The 26629-nt window shown below is 37.2% G+C and overlaps 1 protein-coding gene across 2 annotated transcripts in view; it reads left to right on the forward strand.

The window, feature by feature from the left end:
• LOC134540554 (adenylate cyclase type 3) overlaps positions 1-26629 on the forward strand; it is a 195591-nt gene that overhangs the window by 115635 nt on the left and 53327 nt on the right. For both annotated transcript variants that reach the window (XM_063383369.1, XM_063383370.1), the window contains 3 exons: positions 440-567; positions 14232-14390; positions 22951-23089. In XM_063383369.1, the coding sequence (XP_063239439.1) occupies positions 440-567; positions 14232-14390; positions 22951-23089 (426 nt within the window). The remainder of the gene's footprint in view (positions 1-439; positions 568-14231; positions 14391-22950; positions 23090-26629) is intronic.

The raw sequence follows: 26629 nt of genomic DNA on the forward strand, positions 1-26629 counted from the left end.
CTAATGTCGGGAGGTCAGTCAACACGCGGGAGGGGAAAAGGAAGGGGAACAATTAATTATCTTCTCTTCTCGGCTAAGCGCCACGTCATGAACGGCGCGCTGATTAGATCCTGATGTCTTCTGATCCGCCACTGGTACAGGGTCATCCAAGACGTCTGTTTAAATTATCTTTGAAAGATTTGTGCAACGGGAGTGCATGACTTGATGTAAGATTTTGGACATAACGCCACTGCTTAGCAATGGCGTATGACCGAAAGCTTACATCAAGTCACGTCTGTTGAGGTTTTACAAAACCAAAGTCGACGGACCCTGGCACAAGCAGTGCAACAATTCCACTCACCGGCCCCCGAGACAGAACAAGCAATTCACGGATGACATGCGACAGCAGGACGGAATATTGTTCTGATCACGTGTGTGTTGTGTTGTGTGTGTTCACCAGCGCTATCACCAGCTGCGCATCAAGATACTGGGGGACTGCTACTACTGCATCAGCGGAGCGCCCAGGGAGCGGCCCGACCACGCAGTGCTCAGCATACACATGGGGCTTTCCATGGTGAAGGCCATCAAGTGAGTGGTGTTCGCATCTGAGTCCAAGTGACATCTGGAGTGATATAAGAGTTTGGGTGATGTTCAAGCCTGAATGATATTCCAGTCTGAGCGGTGTTCCGAGCCAGAGTGATTTTCGAGTCTCAGATATGTTCGAGTGACGATCGAGTCTGAGTGATGTCCGAGTCTGAGTGGTGTTCGAGTCTGAGTGGTGTTCGAGTCTTAATGATATTCGAGTCTTAATGATGTTCTAGTCTCAATGGTTTTCGAGGGAGTGACATTCATTTTCTGGGTGATTTTCGTGTCTCTGTGATGTTCTAAACCGGGTGGTGTTCGAACCCGAGTGGTGTTCACGAGTCTAAGTGATGTTCGAGTCTAAGTGACATCTGAGTGATATTAGAGTTTGGGTGATGTTCATGTCCTGAGTGATGTTCAGTCTGAGCGGTGTTCGAGCCAGAGTGATGTTCGAGTCTGAGATATGTTTGAGTGACGATACAGTCTTGAGTGACGTTCGTGTCTGAGTGGTATTCGAGTCTGAGTAAAGTTTGAGTCTAAGTGACACTTGAGTGATATTCGAGTTTGGGTGATGTTCAAGTCTGAGTGATATTTCAGTCTGAGTGGTGTACGAGCGTGAGTGATGTTCGCATCTTATAGATTTCCGAGTTTGAGTGATGTCCGAGTTGAGTTATGTTCAAGTTGAATTATGTTAAGAGTTCGATCATGTTCGAGTTGTATGATATTTGAGACTGAAAGGTGTTTGAGTCTCAGGGACTTTCGAGTCCGAGTGATGTTACGTCCCTTCTCTTTGGATGTGTTTGTCATTTTGGAGTTGGGCGCTATGGGGCTTCGCTACTATTGCATCCTGCTGGTGTTATTTTCCATAAGTGTTTCCCATGTTTTACACCGCTTTTAGCCATACTCTCTGTCCGTGTTGGTCTGCGTGTTTTAACATTTATGTGGCCATTTTAAGTAAACAGTTTTACTGATTTTCAATGTTGGATATTGTGTTTGCAGATAGAATAATGTTTCTGCTATGGCCAATATGTGGCTTCTTGAGAACTCCTGATCAAAACAAAAATAAAAATAATGCCATGTTAAAATCTTGTAAAATCCAAACCAGAATTCGTAACAGGTAATGAAATTTTGAAAATAACTAACAATAAAAAGAAAGTAGAAAATATCTAACAATAGAAAGCACTATAAGAAAGTATATCAGATTCGTGGTGCCAGTTGTTCAATTAGTGTCTACTCGAACCTAACGTGCCACTTCTATGTATTTAAAACAAAGATCATATCTCTTTTTTTTTAAGTTGGTGAATACCCTTTCGATGGAGTTATTGCGTTATTCTCGGAGACAGTGACTGATCGGGAACTCATTCGGGAGTGACGCATGTGTGTTCACACAAATTTATCAATCACTGACTGCTGTGATGCTCTGAAGGGGCAACTCTGGTTACCGATATCACACGGGCGTACTTGCCTAGAGCATCGATGGAGATGGCCGAAAACAACTGTGGATTCCAAGTAGCAGCGTGTTATTTTTTACAAGCTTTATATTAGCTTCACCTGTATGTTTGTCTGTCCGTCTGTAACTCTTTCGACTAAGTTTTCTTTTCTTGCAAAGCACATACTTTTACCAGTTTCAATTGTTCCTTCCTCTGTGCTAGCCTTTCAGCTTGCTTAACTATTTTTTTTTATTTTTTTTTTACATGCTTTATATTAGCTTCACCTGTATGTTTATTTGTCTGTCCGTCTGTAACTCTTTCGACTAAGAGTGAGTGGCTCATCACTGTAAAATGTCCCACCAATTTCATTACGTTCGTTAGCCGAGCGGTCTATGGCGCGCGATTTCTGTGACGTCAGCTTTCGGATTCAGCGATCGTGGGTTCTACTCCCAGCCACGCCGGAAAAAAAAAACATGTTTTTTTTTTCGGTAAATTCTAAGATTATATCCATACATCTAACTGTAAATGATTCGGAGAGACTTTACCATTTCTTTGTGACGTTGCAACTCCAAATAGTTATCTCAGATGGTAATAGGTAGTGTCGGTAACTCATTTCCCTATGATAATTATACATAAATATAGTTTAAAAAACTAAAAAAAACATGCTTTTAAAGAATATCAAACTAAAAAGTTAAAAATAAATATAGTTTAAAAAACTAAAAAAACATGCTTTTAAAGAATATCAAACTAAAAAGTTAAAAATAAATATAGTTTAAAAAACTAAAGAAACATGCTTTTAAAGATTATCAAACTAAAAAGTAAAAAATAATTTTAAAATTTAATTTATGACAATAGTATATAAGCAATACTAGTATAAATGAGAAAAAAGCATGGGGCGCTTAATATACAAAAAATATGGCACAAAGCGCCTCAAGCTTTTTTCTCATTTATACTAGTATTGCTTATATACTATTGTCATAAATTAAATTTTAAAATTATTTTTTACTTTTTAGTTTGATAATCTTTAAAAGCATGTTTCTTTAGTTTTTTAAACTATATTTATATTTTTATTGCTAACGGTCCCGACGTGTGTGAAACACTCATGTTACATTTAAAAGGTTTTGATCGGGAATTATTCAGAACATTCGACTGCTGAGTTTCAATAAAAACCTTACTTTATATAAATTTTAATTGATAAAATTCTGTATTTTTAAACGAAAAAAAAATTAATGGCAAGAAAATAAGTTTTTCTGTTTAAAATATGTTTGGGAATTTATTTTTCTGAGCCCGTAGCTGGAAACTCTGAAGTTTCCATCACAATAGTTTTCAAAGAAAGCATTTACAAGTACAATTATTGTATGAATTATATACATTAAGATTTTTTGCACACATCAATGGGCCGTTCATATGCCCGTTTTAACTACGTACAATAATTGTGGTGTTAAATCAGAATGACCTTGTTGAAAGAGGTCGGAGATTAAGCTGAAGCATGGCGTAACTTACTAGCAAGTTTTATCGAAGTTGAGCGATCATTAAACATGCTGCGGATTATACATAAAATTTTTTAATGACATCCATTGTGACCGAAAGTGAGCTTTTTTTCAAACCAGTTCTACAGAGAGCTGGCGTGATCTTTTCTGGAAAATAAAGAGCTTTCGCGCACACGAAGCGAACTTTATTGGCGAAAATGTTTGGAGAGTTCACTTGTGTTTGCTTAATGAGCGCAAAAATTGTTCTTCTTGAAGTGCGCCCAGCCCTGTGACAGCCTAACGAAGGCAATTAAAGTATTCTCCTATCGCTGGTCCCGCCGATAATATCCGAGAGAGAGAGAGAGAGAGAGAGAGAGAGAGAGAGGGAAATTTATTTCGACTAACTAGTCAAAGCACTTTTTGACGTGACAACGTCAAATAAATCGATGAACGCCGGCTGCACGCACGAAAAAGTGTCCCGTTACGCACATTTTCCCGTTACGATGTGTCCCGTTACGCTCATTGTACGCTTGCGCCACATCTATCTTCCACTCAATTGGCCTATGAATCTACTATTATATTAAATATGTTAGTAGCTTTAAAATTTAGTACTTTAACTAAACTAAACTATTTAAACTTTAATTAAACTTCTTTGTAATCATACAAAGTAGTGATAATTCAATAAAAATTATTCAATTTTATTCATAAAAGTATGCAATTATTTCATCAATGTTTTTTTATGACGTCACGTTAAACTATCGTCCGTAAACCGACTTTACAGACAACCAATTCCCCCCCCCCCCCCTTTCCATGGCTTGTCAGGTCCCACCAAAATTGTAATGGTCAGTTTCACCAATAGAGGTCAGGCATGATCTTAAGTCATATGCTGGTTGATCTTAGTTTTCTTCTGCACCGTTGTTTTTCGATCGCTGAGCGAAGATCATTTGGAACATTTATGTGAACCGATTATGGGTTCGGTTCGTGGCAGTGATCTCGGTTCGACAATGTGCTAGCAGACACGGCAGGCATTTACACGGACTTCATGCAGGTTGATTTAATCAGAAGTAAATATTAGAGTATTATTTACAAAACTGTATATCAATATATTATAAACACACCAAAAATTACTACTTATTATTGCTTTACAGCCATTTTTCACGTGATATACACGTATTTTAAATGATTGAAATGCTTGTTATTTTTTGTTTAATGTTTAAATATTTTATTTCGTCTTGATTACTATCCATAATAAATACATTATTTTTTTTTTTAGTCAAAACCTACTCATATTTCCGATGGCTCGTGTTTTATCAACTTTTAAAAAAACCAGTTTTAAAAATTCAATATATGTATGGCCCCCAAATATACGTGCTGCTATCTTGTGGCGATCGCATCAACCAATTTGCTCACCCTGTCACAATTGATTGTAGCGACTTCATATCGTTCCAGCCCGCCAATAGAAATGCAACTAACATATCTTCGACACTGCTGGCGCCTGTCGTCGCAGATTGGAAATATATACTATTTATAAAATTGTATGTTGGTATGTACATATGTAAGTATGTATGACGCTGATAAACTCGGACGCCATTTGACCGATCACCATCAAAGTGTTTTTTTCATGGATAAAGTTTTTATGCAATTTTTTTTTTGTAATTCGCCGCTAGATGGCGCTGCAGCGCATCAACTTCTAAACCGTTCAACCGATCGCCATTGGTTTAACAGAAAATCGTAGGTCATAGACATACAAACAGCAATTGTGTGCATTTTCTCTGTGTCCACCACACTGTCATATAGCGCTATCCATTTTGCTTTAACTCGTGGACAATATATCACCCTGTGTTCAGCCCGGGCAACGCCGGGTACTGCAGCTATAAAAAAATCGGTATATTGTAAATTTTTTCCTTTCCTTAATCCTCAATAACAAAAAAAATAGTAATTGTGACTGTTATTAGTACCTATTTGGTGAGCGAGTTTAAATTGGAATACCATTTCAAACCTATTATCGGTTCTAGGTTACTTACAAACCATCCATTTTAGATATATAGAGGTAAATAAATAAACCATGGCAGGAAAACGTCTGCCGTGTTCTGATAGTATTCTATATTAATAAGGCCTATTCTATATTAATAAGGCCGGTATTCCAATGTAAAGTATTTTATAAAACATATTTTATAAAACGTCTTTCATCAAGATTCTTTGATAGTGTAATAGGCCATCTTTCGTAAATTATTACATTTATAAAATTTATTTTATAAAAAGTAATGGGTTGGCATTACATTTTATAAAAGCAGTTATTCTGTTAACTGTTAAGATCGTGTCACGGTTGTGAATTTTCTAAATGGCCACACAGCCCACAAATAAGTAGACTTGGAGTGTGGACACAACGACAAAGTTTATTTCTTAGTGCAAATGTTTCATGAAATGCTACACAATGCAAAGTACGAAGACTACAAAAATAGAAATAAAAAGCAAGATGTTATAAACACAGTTAAACCTAGTTTTACTATCCTAGACGTAAAAAAAAATTCAATTAAATGTGGTTAAAAATTTTAACTGTTTAATGAACACTTAATACTTTTCACACTATAATGAAATGTTATGAAATTCTGATAAACGGGATACTTATTTGACATATAACTTTTACATTGCGTACCTACTTAAAGCCTAAAACTTTTATAATATAATCACTCTTCAAATATTTTATTAAAATATGAAATTTTTATTTAATAAATATGACTGTTATAAAATATTTTACAGTGGAATACCGGCCTAAAGGAGAGAGTTTGTCTGCCTGTAGTTCACTTAGAGCTGAGTCGGTGAAGCTTAGAGGCGTGACACTTAGTACGTGTAGGTACCTATCCTTCCAGTGAGGTTCGTTTTGCACGTCGCATAATTTTATTTTTAAATCAGTTTCAGTTCGTCTATTTTATTTTCTTCGAACGGTGTCAGCCCCGCATTTTCCCGATACTCTCCATTCAAACGGCTGTCGCAATATCGATGCTTTATACGTCTCTTGGAAACGGCTATTACATTTTGGTGCTTAATCCCTTCTTTCTGCGATCACATCTGCAATCATGCTGATGAAATGAATGCTCATTTTAAAGGCCTTTTTTAAAACTGTCGAATCCAAGATATCGTCTTCGGTTTCCATTGATTCCCGTTTTCTTTGTTATTCGAATTTTTCCCCCTTCGGTTTCCTCCGTCCAAGGCATGGCAGTGGCGTACTCACGTGGGGGGGGGGGGGGGGGGGGGGGCATGCCTAATGGGCAGTGCGAGACAGTTATGCCTTTAGACACACACACATATACTATTTTACAATATTTGGCTGTAAAAGTCAAAATGTTTGCCTAAACACCTGTCATAAAAGTGAAAACCTATTTGGAACAGAGTAAATGTTACAAAAACTGAAAAAAAAATGATATAAACTATAATACAATTTTTTTCCCCAGAAAATTGTGTGCTTGTGTTGCACTGCATAATATTGTATTAGTATTAAGCAAAGATACACTAATGATGTTTTTGTTTTATTTTTATTTTTTACTCAATCATGACCTATGGCATCAACAAATAGCCAAAACAAAATGTTTTGTATGCGAAACAAAGTTTTTTTGGCAAGAAACCTTTTTTGAATCTTGTAGATTATTTTCCAAAAACTATATATTATAAGATTCAAAAATGGTTTCTTGCCAAAAAATCTTTGTTTTGTATACAAAACATTTTTTTCTGGCTATTTGTTGATGCCGTAGGTCATAACGGAGTAAAAGAAAACCATTATTAGTGTATCTTTGGTTAATACTGATACAATATTATGCAGTGCAGCACAAGCAGAAAAATTTCTGGAAAAAAAAATGTATTATGGTTTATATGATATTTTTTCAGTTTTTGTAACATTTACTCTGTTCCAAATAAGTTTACACTTTTATGACATGTGTTTAGGCAAACATTTAGACTTTTACAGCCAAATATTGTGACATAAAGCCAAAACCTGATGCTGAGTCATGTAGCAATAGAGGTTCCCCAAACTGAGACCACATAATGTTCCGTGTGTATATATGTATTTTAATGAAATGGAACTGAAATAATGTAAAAATACAGATGTTAGTTAATTTGTACACTTACGTGAAAACAACCGTATCACTACAAAGTAGGATTTCGCGGTAATACCGTGTTCGCATTATTACCCGGACTATAATGCATTTCCTGCAATAGTCAAGTTAAAAGTTTTTTTGTTAACCGTTCCCTGATTAGCCTTCCAAGTATTAAACTGCGCACTTTGACGAGCACGATAAAAACAAAAGAAAGTCGAATTCTTTTTAAGGTTTAAAAAAATGTTTTAATGTAACATCGATTAGTAGGTAATAAAAAAAAAGATATTTCTTGGCATCTTGTTTCCAAAACATATTTCGTAAAATAACAAAGATACTATTTTTTGACGTGATAACGTCTTATAAATCGATGAACGCCGGCTGCACACACGAAAAATTGTCTCGTTCCACCTGAGCCGAGCGTGCAAGAACCGGCCAACCACCGTGCGAGAAAAATCTTCTATAATATCAAACAGGTTAAGGCGGGCTTTTCTTAACTAATTGTTCGTGATTATATTTAAACAAATTATTTAAATTTAATTTGCAAAAGAAACTGTAAACAATATTTGTAAAATTAAAAAGTTACGCAATTTTTCATCAATGTTTTTTTATGGCGTTATCACGTAAAATTATCGCCCGTAAACCGACTTTACAGATAAACCCCCCCCCCTTTTTTTTAAAAACTGCAGGCCAATTGGTGAAAAAAATTTATCAACAGTTAGTGCTATAAGGTTTCCATTTGTCTTTGTGAACCTTTGGTTCGCGACCATCTGCCACAGATGGTAGCACCGTGGTTGCTACACATTTCCGTTCCTTGACTTCCGTTCCATTCGCGAAATTACTCCCAGAAAATTCCGTATACACAGCAAGGCCTCCGAGAACATGAATCTTTTTTTTCTTCTTCTGCGTACCTTACTCCTCCTTGGAGCCACCACGAGTTCCGGATGGGAAGCCTACAACTCACGTAGTTTCGGTTCCCTGCAAGAATTTCCGAAGATTTCCGAAGTTTTTTTTTTGCGTTTTGGTATCAACGCCACTTCAGCCGCTAAATCAGAAGTTTCCAATGAAAACAAGCACGTTGTGACTGACCTGACCTAACCTAACCCTTAGATTTTTTTTTTTTTTTAATTTTCAATTTTTGAGAGAAATCCGAAGTTGCACGAACGTGGTAGGGATCCGAAACCACGTTGAGTTGTAGGCTTCCCAGTTCCCGGACACCCCTGATACCAGGGGTGGTCCCCAGATACGAGTCCCTGGGGCAAGCCGCGCGCTATTTCAACAGGGTCGCAAGCCGTCTCCCTTGGCAACGGACGGGGTTCGCTGGTAGACTGGCGCTGCTGGGGGTTGGTTTCTGGCCCGGGTTGGAGGGAGAGGGGGTAAAATAGGAAATGAGGGCGGAAGTTGGCGTCGACTTCTCCTCCTCCCACACCAAATTTTTTTTCCCCTTCTCCCAAACCCCCCCCCCCCCCCCCGGATCCAGGGAGGGGGCCGCACCTACCCCCATCCCAGCCACCCTCTGCAACAGAGCAATAGAGGAGGCTTGAAATGATCTATCTCAACCCCTGCCACGCCCTACCTCACACAAGAGGTAAAAAAAAAGTGAGAGAAAAAAATGGGGGTTGTCAGTAAAGTCGGTTTACAGACGATAATTTCACGTGATAACGTCATAAGAAAACATTGATGAAAAAATTGCGTACTTTTTTAATTTTCAAATATTATTTACAGTTTTTTTTTTTTTTTTTGCAAATTTAGTTTAAACAATTTGTTTGAATATAAATCACGAACAATTAGTTAAAAAGGCCCGACTTAAACCTGTTTGATATTATAGGAGATTTTCCTCGCACGGTGGTTGGCCGGTTCTTGCACGCTCGGCTCAGGCGGGACGTGACAATATTTTTCGTGAGTGCAGCCGGCGGCGTTCATCGATTTATAAGACGTTATCACGTCAAAAAAAATTGAGCTATCGTCAGAAATATATCTTGTGTGTTGGACAATATGATCCATAACACCTAAAAAAAAATGAGTCAAATTCCTCAATTATTAGGCTTCTATATTTCTCAATCGTTTATGTATACTCAATAAGTATACTTACTTTATGATTTAAAATAATTTATTGTACGGTTGATATTTCGACGCTAGCATCCGAGATCCTGAAATGTGAACATTCTGTTCCGTGATTGATGTATCCGCTTATGTGTTTTTGTGTCCGCTTTCGTGGCACTGAAGTTATTCTTTTACATGTTTTGGTTATCTGTTCATGTGCCCGTGTTCAATTCCATTCCAATGTATGTATATTGCCGTATATATTTATACGTGGTCCGGGCCCGATTCATTGTCACTGTCGAAACACTTGCCACGCGACTGAAGTATCCGTTCACGTGTTCTGTGTCCAGTTCTGTGCCATTGCAGATTGTCTGTTCCGTGACTGTTCATGTGACCATTGGTCACTGTGCAACGAGGGGTCGTTATCACAACGCCGAAATACCATAACGCCGAATGTTAAAATTGACCACAACGCCGATAGCTAGAAAACTGCTGTGTACCAGAACGCCTAAATAACAACTGAATGAATTTTTGTGTGTTTCTTAAATGTACCTTAACGCCGAAATACCACAATCAAAACTAACCTTACCTAACCTAGCGTAATATAACCTAAACTAACTTAACGTAGCCTATCCTAGCCTAGCCTAGCCTAACCTAGTCTAACCTAGTCTAACCTAACCTAGACTAACCTAACATAGTCTAACCTAACCTTACCTTTGTGGCAGTCCTGCAATGACATTTTTCGGCGTTAGTGTATTTCGGCGTTGTGGTAATTCGGCGTTGTAGTACACAGCAGTTTTCTAGCTGTCAACGTTGTGGTAATTCGGCGTTGTAGTACACAGCAGTTTTCTAGCTGTCGGCGTTGTGGTCAATTTGGCATTTCAGTGTTGTGGTATTTCGGCGTTGTGGTGCGTCCCCTGCAACGGGTCCCATGCGGAGTGTGTGTATGTGTGTTTTATTTTCCCTAACCTAACTTATTATAAGTGTCCTGTGTGTTAGGATGTGTCCGGGTTAGGGAAGACTAAGTGCGTCCTGAGCTGAAGCCTTTACGCCTTATCATGCAGGGTTTCAATCATGCAGTAAAGGCACGGCATGCGTATCGGGAGTGATATTCACTAACTCACGGTCCGCATGGGCGTTTCCACCACCGCCTGGCTTCACTGGGTCTCGCTCAGGGTAGCTGTTTGTCTAAGGAAAAAAAAAACTTCAAAGCAGTCATGAGGACTGCCGACAGAAGTGAAAACCTTATCGCAAATTTTTACGAAAACATGTTATCACACAACAAATTTGTTTTATCACGTTAGTTAAATAACACCTAAATTACTATAAAAATACGCATTGCATAGTAATTGCAGGTATTAAAAAATAAATAATGATGTTCTTAATTGTTAGGTTCATTTGCTAAAAATACTCCGTTTTCTTCGTTATTGAAACTATATATCTATATGAGAATATTAATATATTTTATACTCACCTTTTACTGCGCAGTAATCGTATACTTAAGATTTAAAATCGCAATAAGTTATACAAATAGGAACATATATGGTGTTATCGTTAACACGTCACGTGAACATGTCGATGACAACTTGCATGAATGTACTCCCTATCCAAACCTTCCCATAGAAGTTTTCACTTCAAAAATATAACAAAAAAAAAGTTACCGAGTGGTGACACCGGTAACACACTCCCACCCTCCATAGAAAGACTCTTCATCGGGGATTGGCCAGTCTGGACTATATACTAGTTAAGGAAAAGGGGGGGGGGGGGGGGCTCCATGTGAAACCTGCTTGTTGCACCCCGCCTCATTCAAGAGTGGTGCAACATGGAATGCATCGAGAGGTTAGGTTTAGTACGAATTGAAAGAGGATGGCTCAGGAAGAAGAGTTGTAAGGTGCTCGGATGAACATCTGGATTCGGTACAACCAGGAGTGGGGCGTGTGATGGGAAGGGTGAAGGGGGGGGGGGTGTGCGCGTGCACCCTCGATGGCGGGTGATTGTACTTTCCGACACCCACCCGGCCTCCAATCAGCTCCTGAAACTTGCAAGTGAAGGAGTGTACTCAACAGTTGTTTTAAGTTTAAAGAAGTAATAATGTTCGCAGGCTTTCACGGTCCATTGTCTGAAGTAGCTTGGCTTCTGAGTTGTAGCCGCGTCCTTGGCGGATAATTCACCGACGTATTTCGGTCGACGTTGCAGTCGCCCACCATCAGGGAGCAGTTAACCTACTGAGGTTCTTACCAGTTGTCCTGCCTTTATATACTCTCGCCCGAGGGAAGGTGCTTCCTGATTGGCTGCTGCAGTAGGCCAATCAGAAACCTTTCTTTCTTCTGGTTGGCTATGCTGTTCAGCCAATCAGAGGCGTTCTGTCTGATGTTGGCTGTGCTGATGTGGGCCAATCAGAAACCTTTCTTTCTTCTGGTTGGATATGCTGTTCAGCCAATCAGAAGCGATCTGTCTGATGTTGGCTGTTATGCTGTGGGCCAATCAGAAACATTCCTTTCTTCTGGTTGGCTATGCTGTTCAGCCAATCAGAGGCGTTCTGTCTGATGTTGGCTGTGGAGCTATTGTTTAGAGGAGTTCTAAAGAGTGGGTTCCAATATTTTTCTTACTTTGTAGCCATTTTCTCTATTAATGTTTGCAGGGTGTTTTAATAATTTAATTTTTATTATTGACGTGATAACGTCTTATAAATCGATTAACGCCAACTGCACGCACAAAAAAACAATACTCATTGTCACGTTCCGCCTGAGCCGAGCGTGCAAGCGAGAGCGCGCAACAAGCGATAGAGAGGCACGATCGGCTTGTGACGCATCTATCTCTCTTCCACTACATCGGCCGATGCGTCCGAGTAGAAAAGAGAGAGACAGCGGCAGCACACAACCTATACGTGAACTGTTTTGTCAACTGTTTATTAAGTGAAGTGAAAAGTAATGTGGTTTCCATTGTTTATTACAACAACAATTGCTGCAAAAAAGGTAATTCTTGCATTTTAAGAAATTAATTAGCGATGTTATCTCTTATATTTGTTCTTTGAATTAAAAAAGTAGCATCGGTCGGCGAGTGCAGTAATAAAAGGTTATGTTACAATTTTGACTAAAAAAAATATTGTCTCATATAAACGATCGTATAAAACGTCAACTGCTTTTATTTAATATTCTATGGAAAAAAAATTGCAATTTTCAATTAACTCCTTCTTTGTATTATACAAAATAATGATAATTCAGTGATGATAATTCAATTCATAAAATGATGGAATTTTTCATCAATGTTTTCTTAAGACGTTATCACGTAAAATTATCTTCCTTAAACCGACTTTGCAGATAACCCCCTTTTTTATTTTAAGTTTAACTTGATTAACTCAATTTGAAATAGGAATAGAGCACATTGGCAGAATACTATTTAATAGCTTACCTTACAAAATAATGTAAATCAGCAACATAGAAAAATATAAAGCTTCCATATAAAATACACTTGTATGCAATCCATTTTACAATTTAAAAGAATTTATGGGGTATACTGCTGAAAGAGGGGAAGCATTCTGGAACAGCCAGACTCCTTTGTGTAGCTACAATGCCTAACAACAATATCCCAATACCCTAAATATTCCTTAATTTTTTTTCCCCTTACTTAATAAATATAAGAAATTGCTTGACATATGTCTATGGGTATGTATAAAAGAAATGATGTTATATTTGTAATTCAGATTATCTGAAAAAAATATTATCACTGCCTATTTGTTTTACTTCAAAGTTATCTTTATATCTTTATATATATATTTCTTGTGTGCGTGTGTATGTCACTGAACTCCTCCTAGACGGCTGGACCGATTTTGATGACATTTTTTTGTGTGAGTTCACGGGGATTCGAGAATGGTTTGGATTCACAATTGGATATTTTATCTCGATTCTGAGTTAAGAAAAAACTAAAAAGACACGCTTTAAAAGCAAAAAAACTAAGCATTGTTGATAATTAGCCTCCATGGCAACGGGCTTTTGCATTGTTGTTGCCTTCTGCGTAAACATGGGAAAGGTTTTTGGTAACGGCAGTGGCGTGCCCAAGAGGAGGGGTATGTATAATGAGAAGATACAAAATGTCCAGCGTAGAAATACTTACCGCCATATGTACATTTGGGCAGGACAATGCTTGTCGGGTCCGCTAGAAAGATATATAGAGATATATATGTAGAAAGATATATAGAGATAGAGATATAAATAGAAAGATAGAGTTATAGAGATATACATAGAGGGATAGAGAATTAGAGAGATAAAGATAGATGCTTAGTATACGTTTGAAAAATTGATTGAGGCATTGCAAAGCATGCCGGGCATTATCTAGTATGTATGTAAAACTAAATATGTATGTGTATTTAAAACTGTGCACATGTACAACTGTATGTATATGTACTATAACTGTAAATATGTAAATGACATGTTCCACAGCCTTATGGTTTCTACCAAAAAGAAGGCTCAATGGAATACAAACAAATAAATAAATAGATAAAAAAGAATTACCGAGGTTGCAACACGCGTGAATGACCACGTGGTCGCGTGAGAGTTCATCATCCGGCCCATGCTCCTCCGTAGAGGCCAGAGGGAAGTCATCACAATACCCGACTGTGCACCTGCGTGTGTCTGCCGCAGGTACGTGCAGCGCACGACGAGCTCGCCGGTGGACATGAGGGTGGGGATCCACACGGGAGCCGTGCTGGCCGGCGTGCTGGGACAAAGGCAGTGGCAGTTCGACGTCTACTCCAAAGACGTGGAGCTGGCAAACAAGATGGAGAGCAGCGGTCTACCCGGGTAGGTCTACCCAGCGCCGCAACTAGGGTGGGGACCGGGGCAAGCGGGGCATACGCCCCGGGCGCAAAGCTGTGGGGGGGGGGGGGGGGCGCCGAAATCTCTTCCATTGTAATTCATTCCTACAACAACTGGTAACTGGTAAAAAAAAGTTTTTTTTTTTTTTTTTTTTTTTTTTTTTTACTTTGCATGCCAGGAATGTCTAATCTGATTTACAATGTAACGTCTCAACGTAGCACCATTTTTTTTTCCGTGGGAGGGCCCCCGAACCACCCCTGCTTTATTGGTGTGGTATGTGCAAAAAAAGAGGTGGGGGGGAGGGGCGCATGAATCCATTCATGCCCCAGGTGCCAGAGAGACTAGTTGCGGCCCTGGGGTCACCCCTTTCCCCCCCGACAACAACAAACCAACCTTCCCTTCACCGCAAAAACCACAGCCCGTTGAAAACTTTTCTCCACTGGGATTCGAACCCACGAACCTCAAATCACACCAACACACGTTCTCCCGCCGTGCTCCTGAAATCGTCCTTCAGCACAGTCACGGGTTCGAGTCCTGAACTGCAAACCCCCGGCCAAAACCACCCCCGACTCACACACACCCCAGGGGTCACCGAACATCCGTCATCTACATCACCATTAGAACCTAATGTCTATTTTCACAACTCGAGGTAATGAGTGAGCCGGCAATCAGCGGTCTGGAACTGTACTACCCGGGGGTCCGTGGTTCGATGCCCGGATCTTGCACTCGGACCTCGAGGCCCGCATGTGGCTGTGATGACAGCATAGTTGCAACTCACCCTGCGGGGCGGTGTTGCCTGATCGAGCAGCAAGTCTGAGCCCAGTCGCAGAGACACCAAGGGTACCCCTACCTCGACGTGAAAGATGGCAACACCCCGTCAAAAATTTACAGAAATTACCCTACTGCGCAAGCTCTGGAACAAATTCAAAACTCGCAACAAAACACAATTTCCGAAGTATATTTTGTTTCTGGCTTGTGGCCGCGTCCTTGGTCGAATAAATTCCACCGACGTTTTCGGTCGACGTTACTGAAGTGAACAATAATATATACCTTAGTGGGTCATGGTGTAGCGTACATTTAAATCAACATAATTCTTAACGGCTACTAAAAAAATTTATATTAAGTTATATTTAATAATAAAAAAATTATATATTAAAGTTTTATTATAATTAGGTTATTATTACTTCATAAATTTTAAAAATGATAGTTAAGTTAAAATAAAAAAATATATATTAGGAAATGACAAATTGTGACTGAAACTGTTAACCAAAATGTCAGTTGACTGAAAACCCGAATATGTATCCATCTGGTATATAATGACTTGACCTTGGCAACAGACAGTTGACAGACAGGCTCTAGGCAGTTGACAGACAGGTTCTAGGCAGTCTGCTTGTCTTAAAACAATACCTCTCAGGAAAAAGTATTTAACGACAAGAGGACTGTTAAAAAAACTCACGGTAGGCGACTGTTGCTGCCCTGATGATGGCGACTGCAATTTCGACCGAAACGTCGGTGATCTCTTCACTTTGAGACACGGCTGAAACACACGGGACGGGAAATCCTCAACAACAGATGTGCATGACCGGAGCGCTCTTATTCAAGGTTTATGATGTCACCACATTCGATTTTTTTTTCTTTGCGTAAGGCCCATCAGTTTTCTTCGTGACAAGTTGAAGTGTGATCGATCACCGCTGTTGTGTAGGCGGTCCTTCAAACGCGATCTCATGTATTTTGTGTTCTCAGCGCTAGTGACCTCGCTATATTTAATAACCTTTTCTTTAGTGAATAATTTCTTTGTAAACCTTGCTTAACATTTCACGCCACAGCAGCCTTGACGTAATTCCTGATTCAGTTGTAGAAGAATGTTCCAGTTTCGATGGTAAATTATAAAAGTTTAATTTAGACTATTTACAACAACTCGTACATCAAATTGAAGGTTATCTAGCCTAGTTTTTCTTACAAACGTTTAATATATATATATATATATATATATATATATATATAGTTAGTTAGTTGTACGGCACACAATCAACCTACAGTAAAATTATTCCCACACTTTGGTTAACAAGTCCGTAGCAATGGAAGCAATAACCTCTTCAATTCTGTGTCTCAACTATCCCTCATAAATATATCGATTGTATTGGATTACACGTGCTATAAAATAACTGCCACATAAAGTAATTGGCTGTTATACTTCTACGATCAAGGTAAGCATATTCACAGAATCATTTACACTTTGACTATGTGAATTTAACCCCAGAGCTACTACACTAACACTCTGAGAAAATTTGATATGAGATTGCTTGCTCTCTTCCGAGTTTGATTTCATTTAATGCGCTTGCCCGGGAAATGTTTGTACAAGCGGGTGGGAATTACACCATTTTTTTTTTAATAAAGCACGTGTCCCGTTATTTACCAACCAATTTACAGCTAAGAATTGCACAGATAAAATGTATGTACCATTGGAATGAGCATAGAAAGAAACTCAAATTTCACGTCAGGTATTTTTGACCAATGATAATTATAGAGTCCCCAGGGATAATTGTGTTATTGCATTCAACAATTATTTAATTTTTCTGTAGCTCTTTTTATTCACAATGAATATGTGCATCTTTTTTTTTTAATATTAGATGCATTCATAAGCAATTCTTAAAGTCTCATCAGTCATTTGAAATCTGTCAAAGCTTCGTACCACTGTTAGTTGCGTCACAACATGAGAAAGGGATATTTTAGTTCAGGGAAAAATTGAAGGGCCTAAACGTGGAAACTAGAAAGTCCAAATAAGTAATACTGTGCCAGAATCAAGCTTTATGTGGTTTTGTTAACGGTTTTAACTCATTTTCATCCAATTTGACTGGATTATAAAGTAACATGAAACACTGAATAGATATATGGCCACACAAAATGCTAAGATCTAAGATTATAAAATTTTGGTTTTTAAAATTCCGGTAGAAAGAACTTTTTATATATTTTTTTTAATTCCTCATTTTACTAAAAAAAAACATTTAACGGAAAAAAATAAAGAGTTCTTAAAATTATTAACTGTCGTAAAAAATATATATTTTTAAAGAATTTTGTACTAATTGAAGTTAATATCATTTTTTTAAACTTTTAGACAAACTTTTGTCTAGTAAAAAAATTACCTCTAGCCAGAATATGGTCAATTGTTTTTAAAAGTCATAATTAGTAAAGAAAGTTAAGGTAAACAAATATCAGTTTAGAAAAAAGGTTGTTAAGACCTTTATTTTTTATAAAACTTCTTAACGTCAAAAGACATTTAATGTTTTTTTAAATTTATTTCGGGTGGTTAAAAATTTATATCAAATTTTATAGACAGAAATACTATCATATTAAATTATATAATTGTTTTAAACTTTTGGTGAGACCTGTAACTTTAACAACTCACCAGTTGCGTCAGTTACTTTTGAAATTTACAAATCGACCAACAAGGCTCACGCTACAATGACACGGAAGCGTAAACACGAAAACCGATCCGGACCCACCGTCTGTCGCTGCACGGAACCCTAACAAACTGCAACCAATGAGATTAAACTTCGTGATTAGTACAGGCCAGAAAGTTACACAGTCTATAATGATCAAGTTATATTTTTAAAAAGTATGAAACACGCTTTTCGAGATAAAACTTGAGTATTTCTCACGAAATTTGGTGCATAATTTAATATTTTAATTGATGTTTTCTTCAAGAATTTTTTTACCGCGTAAAATATCATAGAATATTAAAAAATACTTTTATTTTGTTGTATCATGCTTATTAAGTGCGCAGTTTACATTGGCGAGCTATTAAGGGTACGGTTTATAAGTAACTTTAACTATTGGAGGTACTGGGACAACAAAAAGCAAGAATGCCCGGGTATGAATCCGAACCCAGTATTACTGAGAGTTATGATGCAGTTGTTTTAATGTTAATGTACATATAAACAAATAATCTGTAATTTTACATTACTATTTATGTTCTGTTTACAAAATAAAATGGATGTGTGTACATATGTACGCGCGTTTGAAGTTATACTTACTTGGGATTGAAAAAAAACTACTTTTAATTTGGCACAGAAAATAATTTGTATCAATAATTTAATAAAAATGATGGAGTGATATTGTTGAAACTATTGGTAAATTTTAAATTCACTTACATAAAAAAAATGAATTAATACTCATTTTCAGTATAAATTAAGCACATGTATAAAATTAATGATTTTTATTTAGTAAAATGAATAAAATTATATAAATTAAAATCAATCAATTTGCGTAATATTTATTGTAATTTATTGATTTAATTTTTTATTAAATAATTATGTAGTTATTTTAAAGCAAATATATTATAAATACACTTGTATAACCACAAATGAAAAACGGTATAAACAACTTTTTATGTAATTCATATTCACAATAAATAATTTTTTTAATAATACTGACCAGTATTCAATATCGCTAAATTATAATATTTGAAAGTATATTTATAATTTTTTCATTTAAATGTAGCCTTTTTTCCATCAAGTGAAAATTTCTTTGCATGCTGTTTGCGCATCGTGAAACTTCACTCTCATCCATTTTTTTTCCATGACGCGACTAATGAAGTAGAACTAAAAAAAAAAAGGGAGATGTCTGTAAAGTCGGTTTACGGACGATAATTTTATGTGATAACGTCATAAGAAAACATTGATGAAAAATTGCATACTTTTTAATTTTCAAATATTATTTACAGTTTTTGTAAATTTAATTTAAATAATTTGTTTAAATATAATCACGAACAATTAGTTAAAAAGCCCGCCTTAACCTGTTTGATATTATAAAAGATTTTCTCGCACGGTGGTTGGCCGGTTCTTGCATGCTCGGCTCAGGCGGAACGTGACAATTTTTTCGTGCGTGCAGCCGGCGTTCATCGATTTATAAGACGTTATCACGTCAATAATAATAAAAATCCGGTGTGCTGTGTGCTCGAATTCTGTGCTGTGTGCTCTAATTTGGACACGCGAACCTAAATGATTCGTGACCGCATCACGCCCACACACGAACACGTTCCGAAATGAGCTTCCCGCCGCTGCGTCAACTCCATTTCGGCAGAGAGCCGCCCTGTCGTGTGATTGGTCGCCTGCGGTGGGGATGGGGGTTTTTTCTGCGGCTCTGCGATTGGCTGGTCCAGATATATCGACTTGGGGAAACTGGAAGCGCGTGACCTCCGACACGGCAGAGCGACTCGGTTCAAATCACAGCGAGCACACACTGGCTTTTAAAAGAAGGGTTGGATCCGTTTCAGTACTAGCCTTACTATCCATGCTAATATTAAAAAATTTGTTGGTTTGTCCTTTTTCATATCACGCGCATCGACGGAGCAACGGAATCCTTAAGGGATCCGCCCACCCGGGCACACACACGGTGTACAGAGCTTCAGGAAAAACAATGCGATTTCAAAACTACTCAAAGATATCACAGTAGAGTCTGCTCACGGAAAGCATTTAAGGGTTCGCTGAGGGCCGAAAAAGTACTTTTGATTTCGGATTAAGTTTTTAAACTGTATTTCTAGAAGAGTTAAAATGGCTAAAACACATGTTTTCAGAGTAATTTTTAGGCGTAAAACAACCAGTACAGATTCTTTAAAGCACTTAAGGGACTTTATCTTCATTTCTTAGCCATATAATGTTACGGTCACCGCTCAAATTTCACAGTTATCCTGTGACGACGAGAAGACTGCGCGCCAGTCCAGAGGAGACACCGCGCTAGAAGCACCAGCGAGCGTCACGCTTATCATCCCGCCTCGCTAGCACAGATATGACCCTGACGAGTTGGGCCCCTAACACCTCCTTGCTAAAGTAGTTACCTCTAAATATTCATCCATACACAGCCTTGTTTTTTGACGTGACAACGTCTAATAAATCGATGAACGCTGGCTGCACGCACGAAAAATTGTCCCACTACGGATGTCCCACTACGGATGTGTCCTGTTTGCTCATTGTACGCATGCGTGGCATCTCTCTTCATGCTCATTGTACGCATGCGTGGCATCTCTCTTCATGCTCATTGTACGCATGCGTGGCATCTCTCTTCATTCTTATTGTACGCATGCGTGGCATCTCTCTTCCACTCGATTGGAACAACCATCGATTTGACTTTTCAATCATATTTTCGTCGTTTGAATTATAAATATTATGCAATTAAACGATCGTCCACCGATTTTCAGCACAATCGGTACGGTTATTTAAAAGTAATATTGATTATTCAAATACGTTTTGAACCAACAATGGTGTTTTACAGTTACACATAATAAGTAATTCAAATTACAACCGGGATCTTTTGCACAATGTTTTAAAAAATATTGTAACACATTATAAATATGTTTGGTGTATTTGGGATGCGTATTTGTTATAAAATCGTTTTATAAAAATTAAATAATATTATTCCCCTACCGTGAACAAAAATTTTATAAACATATATATAATATCTGAAACTACAATATTTCAAGCATGGCCTCGTGGCCACGCGGTTAACTTCGCGGATTTAGAATTGGAAGAATGTCGGTTAGAATCCCGGCAGATGCCAATCATAACTTTTGTACTTGTAAAAATAAATACTGCGCACGCAACATTTCAAAAGTAATTAATATATTTGAATTAATAAATACAAATAATAGTTAATTTATTAATTAAATTGTACATTTCATTTCACTCCTTTGTATCCATACAAAATAGTGCTAATTCAATATAAGTGATTCAATTTTATTCATAAAAGTATGTATGCAGAGGTAGATTTTATCATACAAAAGATAGAAAAATTTTAAAAAAATTTCTTCCTCAAAGAATATAATATTTTTAATGCCTAAATGGGTTGGTTGCAAAAACCTATTACGGCTCAGTCAGGCCGAATGTGATATTTCCTTTTCTTCTGGATCAATCAATTCATCAATGTTTTGTTATGACGTTGTCACGTTAAACTATCGTCTGTAAACCGACTTTAAAGACAACCAATTATTTTTTTAATCGAGGTGCGGCAATGGCGTAACCACGAGGAGGGGCATTTGCAATAAGTGTGTCACAGCGAAGCGCGGTTACATCATTTTATTTATTTATTTTATAGTCTTATATTAAGTGGCGAAGTTAAGGCGTACCGCCTTGTCTTACACTTTTCCACATACATTTTTACTAACTAGGTTCACATACCAAAAATTGTCTATTAATATTATCTATTAATAGAGACAGGAAAAATTCGCGGGTTTAATGACCTCCAGGATGGACTCCAATATCCTCTACACACTCGGGCAAATGCCAACTGTTCATTGGCTGCTGACTTGTGAGTCGTCTCGACTGGGTGGCCTGTGATTCGACACTTCTATGAGTGAGGGTCTCTAATTGGCCCTCAGTCCTCCAGATTAACAGTGAACCAATGACAAGAAGCAGCACTAAAGGTATAATTATTTTAATTTTAGCATCACACGAAATGAACCCGTGAATTTTTCAGGTCTGTAGGTATTAATATTATCAATGAGAAAGTGTGTTTGTCGGTTTGAAGAGTTACTAAACCCCTTTTTAGGTAACCGCACGCGCGAGTAGGTACTACTTTGATTGTTTTCTCGCTTGCAACTCGAAAAATTCACTCTTTTCCCAATTATTCTAGGGTGAACCAGTAAACTTTGTTTGGCAACAGGATGGAGCCCCTCCCCATTGGAATCTCTTTGTACGATAGTGGTTGAACGTCGAAGTCCCTGACCGCTGGATTGGTCGTTGATGTTTTTAGACGACAGAGCTCTTTTTTTCGCTGGCCTCCACGGTCACGTGACATAATTCATTGCCTTTTGGGGCTTTATAAAAGTTCGTGCTCACGTTTCGTCGCTACCTAATAATTTCCCGGAGTTGAGACACAGAATTGAACAGGCAATTTATTCCAATTACTCCGGACGTGTTAACCAATGTGTGGGAAGAATTGGACTTCAGGTTTTGATGTGCGCCGTGTAACTTAAAGGTGCACAAAATTTAAAATTTGTAAAAAAAAAAAAAGCTACGTTAGTTTACCTTCAATCTGATGAATGATTTGTTGTAAATACAGTAGAATCCCGCTAATCCGAACTAATTGGGACCGAACCCTGTTCGGATTAGCGAAAATTCGGATTAGGCGGAATTTTTGTCATATAATGCCATATATTGTCTTTTTGAGGCGTATTTAGTGTCTGATATATCAAATATGTAAGGGAGGTCAGACGAAAAATACACCTTTATTATTTAGCGTACATATTTAGTGTCATAATATTTTTAATTACTCACATAGATAGATCGATAAATTATAAGTTTCTTATGTACATATTAATAAACGTACAACATTAATTGAAAAAACTTGTTTTGCTTTACTTTTCTTAGTTCTTAAAAGATATAATTTTTTTTATCCTAACCCTGTTCGGATTAGGCGGATTTTCGGATTAGCAGGGTTCGGATTAGAGGGACTCTACTGTAGTCTAAAATAAAATTGTAATAATATGCCATTAAAACTTGGACACTGTTTTATGGACACCCTGTAGTTGATGTGTCAGCCCATGTTACAGGAGGGTGCACATATCGGAGAAGACCCTGAGCTTCCTGAACGGGGAGTTCGAAGTGGAGCCGGCTTACGGCGAGAAGAGAGAAGAAGCGCTGAGACTCGCCGGCATCAGGACTTTCTTCATCGTGAAGACACTCAAGCCGGTAACGAACAAAAAAAAAACTACAGCCCGCACCGCAAGTTCCGACACCGGACAGTACATTTTAAGATGATAATGATGTTTTTATAAACTTCACAATTTTAATAATGCTTAAATTATTCAACAATAAACAACTAACTATTCTATTAATATTGTTAAATTATTGGTTTAAACACATATAAAAAATTTAGTTACATAAATATTCGAAAAGAGAAGAATTTATGTTCCTATTTAAAAAAAATACCAATTTTTGTTTTAAAAATCATTAATGTAAAGAAAAAAATACTTAAACGAATAACAGTTCATATATAAATACTATTATCGTTTTTATGTATATTTTTATTTATAAGTTTGCTAACTATGCTCCAAATTGTAATTTTTGGTTTTATTTGTAAATCTATTGCGATAAACAAACAATCTTTTTCTAACGAAAAATATTTACAACGCATTTTATTATTATTTTACGGTCTTTATCGGCCAATGGATGTTCAACTACACGGTAAAATTATTTAAATTACAGATACAAATAGGAAGTAATTTTACTGATATACGCGTTACTTAAAAAAAAAAAAAAACTTGTAGAGTTGGTGTAATTTTACAAAAAAGGTTTCATTGCAACCAAATTCTGTAAAAATACATTAATGTTTAACCTTTATTATAATAACGAACGTGCTAAATAACAAATTTGTATGTATAGGTGCTAAATAACACATTTGTATGTATAGAAGGGGCTTTGTCCTCTAGCCCCTACATGTAGCATTTAGTTGTATTTTGTGGAAAAATACATGTTTGTTTTACATACTTATTAAATACTAGCTATTGCCGGGCACGGTTGCTGTCTCTCTTTCAATTTGTTTTTGGTAATTTGTTTGAAGTAATCTTTCCATCTCTCTTTCTATAATTCTCTAACCCTCTATCTATCTCTCTATTTATTTATCTATATATATCTCTATTTCTGTGTATCTCTATCTATATACATATCTACCTCTGTCTCTTTAACTCTCTCCATATTTCTTAATATAGTTATATACATCTATATAGCTATATCTCCCTCTCTATATATATTTATCTATATATTTCACCCTGGAGCAATGAAAATGTTAAAAATCTAGGTTTTTACCTATCTATATATTTATATATCATTTATCTGACACAGGTGTAGCATATGTATATAAAAAACACTCGCATATTCAAATGCAATATTGTTTTGAAATTTTAAAAAATCTGTGAAAAACTTTCTGAGATTTAAAATTTTGAACGAACCAAGAATTAAATTTTTATTTGTATAGAATTATTTACACGTTTAAATAACAAATCTAAACATTAAATGTAAATACAGCACAGAGAATCCCGTGGAAGGAATTAGAAAAATATCAAAAAGAACTCTCCATACGGTCTTTATATAAATAATTGGCATTGACTTATTTTGGCTAGCTTTCTGTGTGTCAGTCTATTCATCTACGCGTGTCCGTTATTCGGGTTATCCCTGGGACATACATGGAAAACAAGCAATAGCGCACGTCCAAAATAATGATTATAAATGAACCGACCCCATTGCAATAATTAATCAAAGAACATTTATTTATTTAGTAATGAATTAACTGAGAATTTTTAAGCGTTGTCATAAATCATAAGTGTTTTAACATCAGAAACTAAAGCCAAAACATTTATCATTTTAAATTTACTGTTTTTGAAACTATTTGGTAGGACTTGTAATAACGCATGCATAGACAGTTCCTGGGTTCTACCCGTTAACTAGTTACGTGCCTCTAAAGGCCCTCACACACTGTCAGTTGGAACTGTCAGCTCGTACTTATCAGTTGTAAATGTCAGCTCGGACTTATCAGTTGGAAATATCAGTTCGGAGTTATCAGTTGGAACTGTCAGTTCGGAGTTATCAGTTGGAACTGTCAGTTCGGAGTTATCAGTTGGAACTTAACAGTCGGAACTGTCGTGCGTGTGCAAGGACGGTGGAATGGTCAGTCGGAACTGATTGACTAACGAACTGTGGCTTTCCATCATATCGTATTGCTGTTGGCTCGATAGCCCTTGGTCCGAACTGCCGTGTGTGGGAACAGCGTCTTGCTAGTCCAAACTGTCAGTCCACAAACAATCAGTCCATCAGCTGAGTGTCTTGGAAGACATCTCTGTTTGTACTCTTTGGTTGATTAACTATTTTTTTGTTTTCCATTCTCTAACTGAACGTGCTGGAACTGCAATTGCAACATCGAAAGTTTATTCCATACATTCTACGATGACACGATACAACCGACAGCTACAGTTAACTGCAAGACAGATGGTGTGTGTGTGTGGGGGGGGGGGAGACTTCAGTTCAGTCCGAACTGTCAGTTCTGACTGAGGAATCCGAACTGTGAGTTAAGCTTTTCGTGAGCTGGGGGCTTAACAGGAGGCTGGTAATGGACAACCGACAGTTAGTTCACAGGGATGAAAGCCCCAAACCCCACAACCCGAACAGTTTCGAAGTTTACTGAAGCAAAAAAATCGGTTGTCTGTAAAGTCGGTTTACGGACGATAGTTTAACGTGACAACGTCATAAAAAAACATTGATGAAATGATTGCATACTTTAATGAATAAAATTGAATCATTTTTATTTTAATAATAAAAGAATAAATACTTGAAATTAAACTAGTAATCAGATTTTTAAAAACGCAAGAATAATTAACCTTTATTGCCGAAATTGTTGTTGTAATAAGCAATGAAAACCACATTAATTTTTCACTTCACTTTATGAACAGTCGAGTGGAAGAGAAGATAGATGCGGCGCAAGCTTACAATGAGCGTAACGGGACACAGCGTAACGGAACAATGTGCGTAACGGGATACATCGTAACGTAACAATGTGCGTAACGGGACACTTTTTCGTGCGTGCAGCCGGAGTTCATCGATTTATTAGACGTTGTCACGTCAAAAGGTTAGGTCATATAAGGATTGGTCAGTATAACTAAAAATAGTTCTTTAGATTCCCCCCCCCCCCCCCCGGGATGGTAGGTTTGGTTAGGTTAGGTTATTGTAACTTAAATGAAAGGTTGGTTAGGTTGGAATTATTTAAAATACTCTGTGACCGTAGAGAATGTATAAATACTTTGCAATGTGAGCTACGACAGAATTCTAGCACTTAAATTGCATCGTAGTGGAAGGCGGCCATCTTTGCGTTGCATCCGAATACTCACAAGGGATGCACCGACGCATCCATACTGCATCCTGTAACTCGAGATGACCAGAGATGCGATACTCACATCCAATTATGCGTCCATTAGCTTCGGGGTAGTGTTTTCATTATGTTTGTGTATAATATAACTTCGGATTTTTTTTTGCATGATATCAGTTCAAAAACGTTATAAGCGTAGGTGAGAACTCAAATAGAAACAAATAAAAACGTTTATGAAAAATACCGAAATACGAAATTAAATTTAATGGACATTATAAGTAATTTTATTTTTGTCACATTCATTAAAAAAATATTTTGATCGCTAACGTTTATAGCATCCACGATAATTTAATTATTTTTTAATGGTCTTTGTT

This window comes from Bacillus rossius, chromosome 17 (genome assembly GCF_032445375.1).
Source record: "Bacillus rossius redtenbacheri isolate Brsri chromosome 17, Brsri_v3, whole genome shotgun sequence".
NCBI classification, from domain to species: Eukaryota; Metazoa; Arthropoda; class Insecta; order Phasmatodea; family Bacillidae; genus Bacillus; species Bacillus rossius.